The 14,611-nt window shown below is 39.6% G+C and overlaps 1 protein-coding gene across 3 annotated transcripts in view; it reads right to left on the reverse strand.

The window, feature by feature from the left end:
• The window catches only part of SCAI (suppressor of cancer cell invasion), a 196,656-nt gene that overhangs the window by 56,170 nt on the left and 125,875 nt on the right, over positions 1 to 14,611 (reverse strand). For all 3 annotated transcript variants that reach the window (XR_012094879.1, XM_008006257.3, XM_037994006.2), the window contains 6 exons: positions 13,562 to 13,658; positions 12,009 to 12,107; positions 11,711 to 11,863; positions 1,968 to 2,069; positions 1,606 to 1,707; positions 446 to 524 (listed from right to left, as the gene is read on the reverse strand). Coding sequence is in view for 2 of the 3 variants with exons in the window: in XM_008006257.3 (XP_008004448.1) it covers positions 446 to 524; positions 1,606 to 1,707; positions 1,968 to 2,069; positions 11,711 to 11,863; positions 12,009 to 12,107; positions 13,562 to 13,658 (632 nt within the window). In the remaining variant the exon portion in view is untranslated. The remainder of the gene's footprint in view (positions 1 to 445; positions 525 to 1,605; positions 1,708 to 1,967; positions 2,070 to 11,710; positions 11,864 to 12,008; positions 12,108 to 13,561; positions 13,659 to 14,611) is intronic.

The following is a 14,611-nucleotide window of genomic DNA, read 5'->3' on the forward strand; positions in this document are numbered from 1 at the left end:
CGAAAGTACACTGATTTCTACAAAGACTTTCAGCCATCATGTAGCCATTGACCGGATTCCCCAATGCACTGAAAGCTCAGAAAAATTCAAAGATGTGAAATAGATCATCAGGCTTGGTTATTCCATCATCCTTTTCAACTTTGAAACATCAAACTCCTTATGTATATCTAAATGTATTTACATATTATGCTTTTGATAAATTTGATAGTGAAGCATGCATTTAATATATGAATTTTCTGATGATTTATGGGCTTTGACATAACATTTCAGAAAATACGACAGACTGGGGTATCTACAAAATTGCCAATCAACAAATAGACCAGGTTTCAAATTTGGAAGTCTGTCTGGAAAGCCTGAGATGGTCTGTGGGCTATGGGCCATCGTCTTGTAGAAAATAAAGAGAATTCAAGCCCTGCTCACAACAGGGAGCATTCCTTTATTGTACCTTCACTATCAGAACGACCTGTGGGGAAAACGCCAGTGGCCGACAGGTAAATCAGAAGCACACTATTGGCAGGCAGCTCCTGAAATTAAAGAAAATCACATACACAAAACAACAAACAGGGATAAACAACACGGTTTTATTTAAAGTTCATGACATTTTAAAGTTGTGGAATAAATAAGAATGCACTGTTGTCTTTTCCAAGTGAAGAAATGCTCTTCTTGGTTCTGACTTTATATACAAAGCAGAGATTCATTATTAATCTATAACTATTGTCAAAAGTTGTGAAGACATTCTCTGCTTCAAAAACCCCATGATTTAGAGAATATTCTCTGAAAACTTGAAAGGAGAAGTAAAGATCCTGACTATACGGCTAAAAGGCAAAGTCCCTTCTGTGGCTTTCTCTATGTAGACTTTGGGAAGAATTCTCCTATTTCTCATAATTCTTTCAGATGATCTAAATGTTTTGCAGAGCTCTTTGAGTATATAAGAAGCCTAGGCACTTTGCTTTTATTTTTCAGTTCTGCATTTTTTTTTTTTTTTTTTTTGAGACAGAATTTTGCTCTTGTTGCCCAGGCTGGAGTGCGATGGCACAATCTTGGCTCACCGCAGCCTCCACCTCCCGGGTTCAAGCGATTCTCCTGCCTCAGCCCCCCAAGTAGCTGGGATTACAGGCATGTGCCACCACGCCTGGCTAATTTTGTAATTTTTTAGTAGAGACGGGGTTTCCCCATGTTGGTCAGGCTGTTCTTGAACTCCTGACCTCAGGTGATCCACCCGGCTTGGCCTCCCAAAGTGCTGGGATTACAGGCATGAGCCACCACACCTGGCCAGTTCTGCACTGTTACACCTAAAATTGTTGAGTAATAAAAAACGGGAGAAAGGAAAACCACTACTATCATTAATTAATGATGGGAATAATCACAACATCATTAGCAATTTTCATTCCAAAACAGCTATTTCACAGCTTACCAGAAGTTAAAAAAAAAAAAAAAGGAACAAAACAAAACAAAAATACCTATTATCAGGATCATTATTCTAAAGGCAGTTTTTCATTTTTATATTTTACCTAAACTCTTAAATATTTTTTCAAAAGAGTGACTCTTAGATTCTATTTAGGGCACACTTTCACCTTATAGTAAAAAGTACTGGATCACACATACCTTAAAAGATGCTGCTAAGAAGGTATATAGTTGGCTGAAGGTTGGTTTATAAAGAAGATACTTGTGGGGATTTTCTCGTCTAGTAGGCTTGTCAGCTGATTCCTATATTTACACACAGAAAACATTATACATATAAGCTGCATTTGACAAATGAATTATCAATGCCTATTTTCACTACCCCTTATCAAGTAAGTCTTATTTTCACTCAGTCTTACTATGATTATGCTTATCTATTTTTCCATGTCTCATCAAGTTAATTCTTTATTCAATAGGTTTGTAGTATCTGTTGAATAATCAGCGTTCTATCAGGAGAGAAGCAGCCAGAGAGTTACCAAACTTGCAAATGTAAAAGAGGAAATTACCTGCATTCCTGGTTTATTCATCTGGGAAGCTAAATTCATTGGCTCCCTTTCCAGAGCTTGTAACATCCGGAACATGTCAACAGTTAGTTCACTGAATTTAACCTGCAAGAAAAAAAAAGAAAAAAACAAAACACAACCTAGCCTTAATGCAACACGCAGACTTTGAAGACTTTTATCACATTACTAATTGTGACTTTCACATGTACTTCAGGGCTTTGGGTACCTTTTTCTCTAATATTTCATTATGGAAATTTTCAAGCGATGGGAAGATTGGAAGAATTCTACAGTAACATCCATATGTTCATCATCTAGATCCTATAAGCAGCATTTTTTAATATTTGCTTTATCACATACCTCTCCAGCCATATACATGTCTACTGATTAATAAATTTCCTCAGGTTTTGTTTTTTTAAGTAGTTACAGAAACACAAGGGGCCAGGCATGGTGGCTTATGTCTGTAATCCCAGCACTTTGGGAGGCTGAGACAGGTGGATCACCTGAGGTCAGGAGTTCAAGACCAGCCTGGCCAATATGGCGAAACCCCATCTCTACTAAAAATACAAAAATTAGCCAGGCGTGGTGGTGGATGCCTGTAATCCCAGCTACACGGGAGGCTGAGGCAGCAGAATCATTTGAACCCGAGAGGCGAGGTTGCAGTGAGCCGAGATCGTGCCATTGAATCCCAGCCAGGGTGATAGAGCAAGACTCTGTCTCAAAAACAAAAACAAAAACAAAACAACACAAAAAAGCAGCAGCACAGAGACAATATTAGGTTCTACAAACATGTTAACTTCCACAGACTGGTGGAGGAATTCACATGTGTAGTAGTGTGCTATGTGAGGGGCAAGCTTTTCACTAACACCACAAGGATCTCCAGCCCAGATTCTTTTTTTTTTTGAGATAGTCTTGCTCTGTTGCCCTGGCTGGAGTGCAGTGGCATGATCTCAGCTTACTGCAACATCTGTCTCCCATGTTCAAGCAATTCTCCTGCCTCAGCCTCTGGAGTAGCTGGGATTACAGGCATGTGCCACAATTACAGGCATGTGCCACCTGGCTAATTTTTGTATTTTTAGTAGAGATGGGGTTTCACCATGTTGGCCAGGCTGGTCTCAAACTCCTGACCTCAAGTCATCTGCCCACCTCGGCCTCCCAAAGTGCTGGGAATACAGGCATAAGCCACGATGCCTGACCTTCCAGCCCATATTCTATACACAGAGGTTTGATAGTAATCCTTGCTACATGAAGGAAAAAAGAGCTAACTTTTGATGAACTAGCTATGCTGAAACACAACTGTGATCTTTTTTTTTTTTTTGAGACGGAGTTTCGCTTTTGTCACCCAGGCTGGAGTGCAATGGCGCAATCTTGGCTCACCGCAACCTCCTCCTCCCAGGTTCAAACGATTCTCCTGCCTCAGCCTCCAGAGTAGCTAGAATTACAGGCATGCGCCACCACACCCGGTTTATTTTGTATTTTTAGTAGAGATGGGGTTTCTCTATGTTGGTCAGGCTGGTCTTGAACTCCCAACCTCAGATGATCCGCCCACCTTGGCCTCCCAAAGTTCTGGGATTACAGGCGTGAGCCACTGCACCCAGCCTATGATCTATATTTTATAGTAATTTCTTCCATACATTTTGGCCCTACACAATATTTAAGTCTATATCCTTTTCGAACTTCAGTAATACTTATACAGAACTTCAGGAACATACATGATAATGAAACAGATGAGAATTTTATAAAGTACCTGTTTCTATCAAATAAAAAAAGAGGAATTATTTAGTTAAGATGAGAACAAGTTTATGAAGATTACTAACTACCCTTTCAAACATTTAACTCATTTAATATACACGTACGTGTGTGTGTGTGTGTGTGTGTGTGTATGTGAGTTTCACTCTGTCGCTCAGGCTGGAGTGCAATGGCGCAACCTCGGCTCACTGCAACCTCCGCCTCCCAGGTACTAGTGATTCTTCTGTCTCAGCCTCCTGAGTAGCTGGGATTGCAGGCATGCGCCACTATGCCCGGCTAATTTTGTATTTTTAGTAGAGATGGGGTTTCACCATGTTGGTCAGGCTGGTCTCGAACTCCTGACCTCAGATGACCCACCCACCTCAGCTTCCCAAAGTGCTGGGATTACAGGCATGAGCCACCGCACCCAGCCAAGAGGCAGGGATTAAAGAAGGGGAAGAGGTTTAAGGAGAAAAGTGGGCACCAATACCTTGTTTTCCTACAGTAAGGGTAGCCTCTGGCTAAGAACTGGTTGGCTGGTTGGAAGATGGCCCCTCCCACACATACACCTATGCCCAAATAAAACTGGATGCACAAAAAGATATGGCCTCAGAGAACACTAGAAACAAATCTGCTCCAGAGACATAAACATGAAGGAAACTCTACCTTAGCTTTTGTTCTGAGAAGAGATCAATAAAAGTCTCCCCCAATAATTCATGGCCATATGCTGATTCTCATGTGGTACGGGAATCTGAATTAACATTATTTGCATAGCTGAAAAATCTATAAGGTTTTTCACTTAAAGAGAACAAAAACTGATAATGCCCCCAAGTTTTGAGAGAAAAAGCAATGCATATCTTCACTGGAAGAAGGCATCCTCAATTCAGGTCTTAAAGAATTCTAGCTGATAGAATTACATCAAAGAAGACTCACAAACAAAAATCGTAAAACGCATGAAGAAAAAAGGCACCCCTGATTCAGTAAACAGAAACAGGATGATACAAACATCATACATAACATGCAAAAGTCTAGGTGTGGCAGCTCACACCTGTAATCCCAGTACTTTGGAAGGCCGAGGTGGGAGGATCATTTGAGGCCAGGAGCTCGAGACCAGCGAAGAGGCAGGGATTAAAGAAGGGGCAACACAATGAGATATGCACCTCCGACCCCCTGTCTCTTAAAAAAAAAGTTTATTTCATATGCTTAAATAGAAGATGTAATTAAAATAATGATTAAGCCAATCAAAGGAATATGTACAAAATAACCTAATACATTCATTCATTCATTCATTTGAGATGGAGTCTCACTCTGTTGCCCAGGCTGGAGTGCAGTGGTACAATCTTGGCTCACTGCAACCTCTGCCTCCTGGGTTCAAGCGATTCTTCTGTCTCAGTCCCCCTAGTAGCTGGGACTACAGGCGTGCACCACCATGCCCGGCTAAATTTTGTATTTTCAGTAGAGATGGGGTTTTGCCATATTGGTCAGGCTGGTCTTGAACTCCTGACCTCGTGATCCACCCACCTCAGCCTCCCAAAGTGCTGGGATTACAGGCGTGAGCCACCACACCCAGCCTATACTTTTAAAAATAAGAAATACAAATGAAATGTAAAAACAGGCCAGGCGTGCTGGCTAGGGCCTGTAATCCCAGCACTTTGGGAGATCGAGGTGGGTGAATCACCTGAGGTCAGGAGTATTGAGACCAGCCTGGCTAACAAGGTTAAACCCCATCTCTACTCACAAATACAAAAATTAGCTGGGTGTGTAGCGTGCGCCTGTAGTCCTGGCTACTGGGGTGGTTGTGGTGGGAGAATCAATTGAACCAGGGAGACAGAAGTTGCAGTGAGCCAAGATCATGCCACTGCATCCCAGCCTGGGTGACAAAGCAAGAACCTGTCTCAAAAAAAAAAAAAAAAAAAAAAGAAAAGAAAGAAAGATAATGCTGGGGGATTTAATTATAAGTAGTATGCAAGCAAATTATCAGATATATAATAACTATATATATTAAGATAATATAATTTTAAAAGTGAGAAACAAGCAATAGAATAGACCAACACAGTTATAGTTAGTATAACTAGAGAGTGTAGTTAGCAGAAAAGGACTTTAAAATAACATACTAAGTGTGATCAACAAAATAGACATGGTAGAACAGAAATGAAGAAATAGGGAATTCTGCCAGAGAATTAAAATCTACTAAAAAATAAAAAAGGGCTAGGTGCAGTGGTTCAAGCCTATAATCCCAACATTTGAGAGGCCAGGGCAGGAGGATTGCTTGAGACCAGTTTGAGACCAGTCTTAGCAACACAGCAACACACCATCTCTATAAAACATAAACATTTTTGGAAGGCTGAGGCGGAAAGATCACGTCAGCCTGGGAGTTCAAGGCTACAATGAGCCCTGACTGTGCCACTGTACTCCCACCTGCATGACAGAGCCAGATACTGTCTCTAAAAAGAAAAAAAAAAATTTTTAAGACAGGGTTGGGCCGGGCGCGGTGGCTCAAGCCTGTAATCCCAGCACTTTGGGAGGCCGAGACGGGCGGATCACGAGGTCAGGAGATCGAGACCATCCTGGCTAACACGGTGAAACCCCGTCTCTACTAAAAAGTACAAAAAACTAGCCGGGCGAGGTGGCGGGCGCCTGTAGTCCCAGCTACTCCGGAGGCTGAGGCAGGAGAATGGCGTAAACCCGCGAGGAGGAGCTTGCGGTGAGCAGAGATCCGGCCACTGCACTCCAGCCTGGGTGACAGAGCCAGACTCTGTCTCAAAAAAAAAAAAAAAAAAAAAGACAGGGTTGGCCGGGCGCGGTGGCTCAAGCCTGTAATCTCAGCACTTTGGGAGGCTGAGACGGGCGGATCACGAGGTCAGGAGATCGAGACCATCCTGGCTAACACGGTGAAACCCCGTCTCTACTAAAAAATACAAAAAAACTAGCCAGGCGACAAGGCGGGCGCCTGTAGTCCCAGCTACGTGGGAGGCTGAGGCAGGAGAATGGCGTAAACCCAGCAGGTGGAGCTTGCAGTGAGCTGAGATCCGGCCACTGCATTCCAGCCTGGGCGGCAGAGCGAGACTCCATCTCAAGAAAAAAAAAAAAAAAAGACAGGGTCTGCTTCTGTCACCCAGGCTGAAGTGTGTGGCACAATCATGGCTCACTGCAGCCTTGACCTCCTAGGCTCAAGTGATTCTTCCACCTCAGTCTCCCAGAGTTGGGACTAGAGGCAAATGCCCGACACCCAACTAAGGTTTATTTTTTAGGTTTTTCTTTTTGAGATAGACTCTCACTCTGTCACCCAGGCTGGAGCACAGTGGCATGAATTTGTCTCACTGCAACCTCTGCCTCCAGGGTTCAAGCGATCCTCCTGCCTCAGTCTCCCAACTAGCTGGGATCACAAGCATGAGCCACCACTCATTAATTAGCCTGGCTAATTTTTGTATTTTTAGTAGAGATGGGGTTTCACCATGTTGGTCACGCTGGTCTCGAACTCCTAACCTCAAGTGATCCACCCGCCTCGTCTCCTAAAATAATGGGATTACAGGCATGAGCCACTGCCTGGCCTGATATTTGTATTTTTTGTAGAAATGGGGTTTCATCACGCAGCCCAGGCTATGGGAAAAAAAATTAATCTATAAACCAACAATCAAATGGAAAAATCCAGAACTAAGACAATATGTGAAATATGAAACTTAATATAAGGTTAAATAGCAGATTAAACATGTCAGAAGACAAGGTTAGTGAAATGAAAAAGAAGTCAACAGAAAACAGCCTAACTAAAACCTAGAGAGGAAAAAATGATGAAAAATACAGAAAAGAATATAACAGACACATATAGCACTGTGAAACGGTCTGTAACTGAGTCCTAGAAGTGGAGGAGAGAAAGAATAGAAGGGAAACAATATTCAGAGACATAATAACCATATTTCAAAACAGATGAGACGAACCCATAGATTCAAGAAACTCTGTGAACCTCAAGCAGGATAAATAAAGAAAACTGTACCTGAATATAGCACAGTAAAACTGCAAAGAATCAAAGAAAGTGAGAATATCTTAAAAACACACAGAGGAATGAAACATTTCCTTAAGTGGAATATAATATGTAACCAATAAATCTAACAGACAATTTGTCAACAGAAATGAGAGAAGAAGATAAAGAAATTAAATCTTCAAAGTGCTGAAAAAAAAAATTATCAAACTCAAGTTGGAGATGAGCAATATACTGTCGGTAAGAGTTAAAAAAGAAATTAGAAAATACATTCAACTGAAATAAAATAAAAAATATAAAATATAGAAGGAGCAGGATTGGAAAAAAATACGAAATATCAAAATATGTAGAATAAAATTCAAGTAATGCTGAAAGACAATTTTACAGCTTTGGATTTTTATTTTATTTATTTATTTAGAGATGGAGTCGTCTTCTGTTGCCCAGGCTGCAGTGCAGTGGCGTAATCTTGGCTCACTGTGACCTCTGCCGCCCAGGTCCAAGCAATTCTTCTGCCTCAGCCTCCCAAGTAGCTGGAATTACAGGTGCATGCCACCATGCCCGACTAATATTTGTATTTTTAGTAGAGATGAGATTTTGCCATGTTGGCCAGGCTGGTCTAGAACTCCTGACCCTCAGGCGATCCGCCCCCCTTTGCCTCCCAAAGTGCATGAGCCACCATGCGCAAAGGCATGAGTCACCACACCCAGCCCAGGATTTTTATATTAGAAGAGGAAAAAGGGCATAGTGGCTCACACCTATAATCCCGACACTTTGGGAGGCCAAGCGGGGGGCAGATCACCTGAGGCCAGGAGTTCAAGACCAGCCTGGCCAACATGGCGAAACCCCATATCTACTAAAAATACAAAAATTAGCTGGGTCACTGTGGTGGCACATGTCTGTAATCCCCGCTACTTGGGAGGCTCAGGCAGGAGAATCACTTGAATCCGGGAGCCAGAGGTGGCAGTGAGCCAAGATCACACTACTGCACTCCAGCCTCACGGACGGAGTAAGACTCTGTCTCAAAAATAAAAATAAAGTCAGTTGGCCAGGAGAGGTGGCTCACGCCTGTAATCCCAGCACTTTGGGAGGCCGAGGTGGGCAGATCACGAGGTCAGGAGATTGAGACCATTCCGGTTAACACGGTGAAACCCTATCTCTACTAAAAATACAAAAAATTAGCTGGGCGTGGTGGCATGCGCCTGTAGTCCCAGCTACTAGGGAGGCTGAGGCAGAAGAATCACTTGAACCCAGGAAGCGGAGGTTGCAGTGAGCTGAGACTGCACCACTGCACTCCAGCCTAGGAGACAGAGCAAGACTCTGTCTCAGTAAATAACTAACTAACTAAATAAATAAATAAAGTCAGTTATCTAAGAAAATTAAATTCAAAATAGGAAGAAGGAAATAAAAATAAGAATCAGAGGCCGGGTGCGGTGGCTCAAGCCTGTAATCCCAGCACTTTGGGAGGTTGAGACAGGCAGATCACGAGGTCAGGAGATCGAGACCATCCTGGCTAACATGGTGAAACCCCGTCTCTACTAAAAAAATACAAAAAATTAGCTGGGCATGGTGGCGGACGCCTGTAGTCCCAGCTACTCCGGAGGCTGAGGCAGGAGAGTGGCGTGAACCCGGGAGGTGGAGCTTGCAGTGAGCTGAGATCCGGCCACTGCACTCCAGCCTGGGCGACAGAGCGAGACTTCGTCTCAAAAAAAAAAAAAAAAAAAAAGAATCAGAATCAACGAAAGAGAAAAAATTAGAAAAAATAAATATTTCATTTACTACAATATATCGAGGCCTATTAAAATGCCATAATAATGAAGTCAGAAGTATCAGCATAATAGACATACAGACCAAAGGAACAGAATCAGAGTCAAATATATTTGAACATCAGATTTATGATAAAATGACACTACAGTGTGGTAGGGAAAAGACGGTCTTTTTAGTAAATGGTGCTAGGTCTACCAGAAATCCAGAAAGAAAATCTGACCCATACTTCACACTAAAATAAATCCCAAAGAGATCATAGATCTAAATATGAAAGGTAAGGTAAGCAATGATTTCTCAAAATAGGACACAAAAAAGCTCATACCAGAAAGGAAAAAAATTATAAATTAGACTATATTAAAATTAAAGACTTCTGTTCACTGGAATCTCAGTGTCTGGAATAGGGGGTCTGGCATGAAGTAGACACTAATAAATATTTTAACAGACGTTAAAAAAAAAAGGAGAGAAAAAGAGAGGAGATATTAGAAGAGAATAAAAGGCAAGACAAGAGTAGGAGAAGATAGTTCAATACATAAATCTGACAAAGGACTTTCATGTAAAATATATTAGGAACTCTTACAGATTAATAAGAAAATACTGGAAATGCTTGGTCATAGAGTGTGTATATATGCAGCTGTACTAGATAATGCCTGCCATTTTTCTAAAGTAAATCTATCGATTTCTATTTCTACAAAGTATGAAATATTCAGTTCTTGTACTAGTTGCCAGGATACGCTATTATCAGTTTCTTGGTCTCTTTTGTTTTTAATCATCTGGGTCAGTGCTATCTTATTTGGTTTTAATTTATATTTTTCTGATTAGAAAAATTTTCTTTGAATTAAAAGTGAGAAAAATACCGAGCCTTCAGATAATATAACTATACAAACCATAAACATGTTTCAAAATTTTTCCATTTAGTATATTCATACTATAATTTCAAAAATGTTGTAGATATTTGCAAAATAATGGTCATAAAAGCCAAAAATGGAGAAATACCAGAAAAATTTAACAATAACAAAAATGATTGATAGCTGCTAGGATAGGATCCAAAACTAAACTTGTGTAAAAAACACATCTAGAAAAATGTATTTACTGGTATAATTTCCAGTAAATTTCATTTCTAGTACATTAAATCTCATCATCATGGGGCTATTCTGTCATGAAAAAACATTTGAAATTCACTTTTGACAAATTTACGCAAAAACAACTCCTGGCCAGGTGCAGTGGCTCACACCTGTAATCCCAACACTTTGGGAGGCTGAGGCAGGAGGATCACTTGAGGTCATGAGTTCAAGACCAGCCTCGGCAACATGATACCCTGTATCTACTAAAAATACAAAAACTAGCCAGGTGTGGCGGTATGTGCCTGTAATCCCAGCTACTTGGGAGGCTGAGGCAGGAGAATCACTTGAACCTGGGAGATGGAGGTTTGCAGTGAGCCAAGATCATGCCACTGCACTCCCACCTGGGTGACAAAGCAAGACTCCGTCTCAAAAAAATCCCACAAAAAACCAAAAAACACCAACTCCTCGCCCCTTTTGGCTCGACTGAAAAGTAGTACATATGCATTTTGGAAACTTTATTATTATTATTATTATTTGAGACAGTCTCGCTCTGTCACCCAGGTTGGAGTACAGTGGTGTGATCTTGGCTCACTGCAACCTCTGCCTCCTGGGTTCAAGTGATTCTCTTGCCTCAGCCTCCCGAGTAGCTGGAATTACAGGTGCATGCCACCATGGCTGGCTAATTTTTGCATTTTGTAGTAGAGATGGGGTTTTGCCATTGTTGGCCAGGCTGGTCTCGAACTCCTGACCTCAAGTGATCCAACCACCTGGGATTCTCAAAGTGCTGGGATTACAGGTGTGAGCTACTACTGTGCCAGGCCGGAAACTTTGGAAACTTTACAGTGTTGTAAAAAATAAAATAAAAATCCCTATAATTTGGTTATTTGGAGATAAAACTTAGATATTTGTAAAATTTCTTCCTAGTCTTTTTCCTATGTGCATACATATAGACATTCTAACATATATGAAATAATTCTGCTTCCATGGCTCCATGGCAAGTTTATTTTCATTTACTGTATCATGATTATCTTCCTGTGTTATTAAAAATTCTAAGGTATTTAAATATCTGTAATATATTCCATATATGCACACAGCATAATTTAGTCAGCAATTTCTTCAGAAGAGGATGTTAGGATATTTACAAGAAAATAATTCTGTGATCATCAATAGCACTATTTTTCACAGTGAATTTTAAGCATAATTCCTTCACAATTCTTTACCTGGTTATTACAATTACCAATAATGAGTGCATCAGCCAGAGACAACTGTCCCACAATCATGCCCTGTTCCAGCAATGGGGCTCCTGTTTCAGCAAGGCGATTTGATGTGATAACGATGGTATTATCATCATTTAATACCATTACAGGGTCCGCCTAAAGAAAAAAGCAGTAAGAATGGCCAAGACTAAATATCAATATAGTAAGTTATTCCTTCTTCTTGACATATAGACACAATAAAAACATAAACTACATGGTCATTATTTATCAATAATTATGATTTTTCTTATAAAAAACTGACCTCAATGAAAGCTGCTACTTCTTGAAGCACCAAGTTCCATTCCACTTGATCTTCAGTATTAAATCGGTGCGTATAATCTTCAATTTCATCTGACAATTCCTGATTTTAAAAACATTACAAAAAAGGTTATTAAAAAACCCATAAAAATACACAGCCATATAGAACCATATTCCTGACAGAAATCGACATACTTACAAAATTTGATTATTATCAATACACAGTCCTGATTATAACCAAAAACAAAGATGAAAACTAAACAAATTTTCTTCGAAAGTCACAAACTTCAGAATAATACCCATCAAATAAAGTCTTTATAGAGATCTATTTCCTATCAGTACTACATCGGCAATGAATTCATTAATGAAAAAATCAGAAAAGAGAAATTCAAAAATTTTAACATTAAAAAAAAATGAGGCTGGATACAGTGTCTCACACCTGTAATCCCAGCCCTTTCGGAGGTCGAGGTGGGAGGATCATTTGAGACCAGGATTTCCAGACCAGCCTAGGCAACATAGTGAGACCCTACCACTACAAAAAATTATATATTTCTAGAAATACTTCCTGACTTTATTTGGATTTATATTATACAGTTTTTGGAAATATTTTTAACGATAACTGGCTATAAAGGAAGGTAGAAAAGAAGTATGGAGAGCTACTTCTGGTGGCCTTGTCAAAACTGGCATGTTGAGCTGGGCACAGTGGCTCACGCCTGTAATCCCAACACTTCGGGAGGCCAAGGCTGGTGGATTGCTTGAACTCATGAGTTTGAGACCAGTCTGGGCAACATGGTGAAACCCTGTCTCTACAAAAAACACAAAAATTAGCTAAGAGTGGTGGCTTGAGCCTATGATTCCAGCTACTCAGGAGACTAAGGTGGGAGGATTGCTTGAGCCCGGGAGGCAGAGGTTGCAGTGAGACAAAATCATGTCACTGTACTCCAGCTGGGTGACAGAGTGAGACCTTATCTCAAAAAAAAAAAACCCCACAAAACCCAAAAAACCAACTGGCATGTTATATTTGATATAAAATTAAGTATGCCATTGAAACTACTGAGTACAGAGTGCAACCAGAATTTCATATGCAATGATTACAGGTATTAAGTGGATCTGAAGAGAGTTAACTGTTTATCACGTGAGTTAACGAAGGAGAGACTTCATGCACTGTAAAGTGGTGGGAAAATGAAAATCATTCCCAATACCTTTGTAAAGCATTATGTACTTTTTCTTGACATAACATTTCAATTATTTTCCCTTAAAGTAAGTATTTTTGTTTGTTTGCATTTCTAGCCATCCATTGATGGGCTTTGAAATGTAGAACATGCAGAAAGGACAAAAGCAAGGAATCAAGATAATTATCTCAGATTAGTGTATTTGGAACATGAGGAGAGTTGGAAAATTTTTTATCATTACCCTTGTCAGAAGTTATTATACTTTGAATGTTGTAATTATTTTGATATATCAAAATTATTTTAACCTCAAATCTGTTTTTAAAAAAATAAAATCATCCATATACAATGAGAGATTAGAATTTGAACTATTTTAAAGTACATTTACCTTTACCAGATCCTTTACAACATCCATTTTGTTGAGAAGAAGACAAACTACTATAAATCTTGCATAATATCGTAACTTCTTAACTACTAATTCGGGTCTATGGAAGATAAATGAAAAATTACTTATTAGATTAAAAAATAATGCTTTTTGATTTTTTTAATTTTCCGATGGCTTTTAAAACCTTTCCAACCTTTTTTGCACAATTATAAACATTTCCACATATAACCCATATAGTCTTTTTAACATATTTCTTACTGATTTATTAAGTTGTTTACTCATATATTCATTCATTCAATAAGTGTTGAGAACTTAGGTGCATCAGGTACTATGTTAATTGCTAAAAGTACAATTGTAAAAAACTAGAGATATTCCCTTCTTCAAAGATCTTACAGACAGAAAAGAACTTAAAATATACAGGAGAGAGATAAATGCTTAAAACACAATGGAATAATATAATGATAGGAGAAATAAAGAATGCTATCTGTGCCCACAGGACTAGATCTTGGGTGAAAAAGGCTTCCTAAAGCAAGTAATAAACATTTAAGTTAAGAATACAAGGAAGCGTGGAGGACTACAGGCAGGAAAATATGAGGTGAAAAGGATTCCAGGAAGAACATTCTTTGTCTTAAAATCTCATTTTTCTGCTATTAGTATAAGCCAGCCAGCTTTTTCATGCTTACTGTTTGTATATCTTTTTTCATTCTTCTTTCAATTATCTGTGTCTTTTAATTTAAATTCACATGTTTTGTGGGCAATATATACTTAGGTCCTGATTTTCTGTCCACTTTGACTATCTCTGTGCTTTTTACTTGATGTATTTAGACCGATTACATTTAACGTCATCATTGCTTTGGCTAGGTTTATATCTACCACCTTGCTGTTTGTTTCCTATTTGCTCCTTCTCTTGCTGTGTTCCTCTGTTGTTCCTGTTTTGCTTTCTCTTTGGTTAATCAAATATTTTTCAGTGTTCCATTTTATATCATCTACTGGCTTCCTAGTTATACTACTTCTTTGTTATTGTTCTTTAAGTGATTGCTAGGAGTAATAATA

Source organism: Chlorocebus sabaeus, chromosome 12 (genome assembly GCF_047675955.1).
Source record: "Chlorocebus sabaeus isolate Y175 chromosome 12, mChlSab1.0.hap1, whole genome shotgun sequence".
NCBI classification, from domain to species: Eukaryota; Metazoa; Chordata; class Mammalia; order Primates; family Cercopithecidae; genus Chlorocebus; species Chlorocebus sabaeus.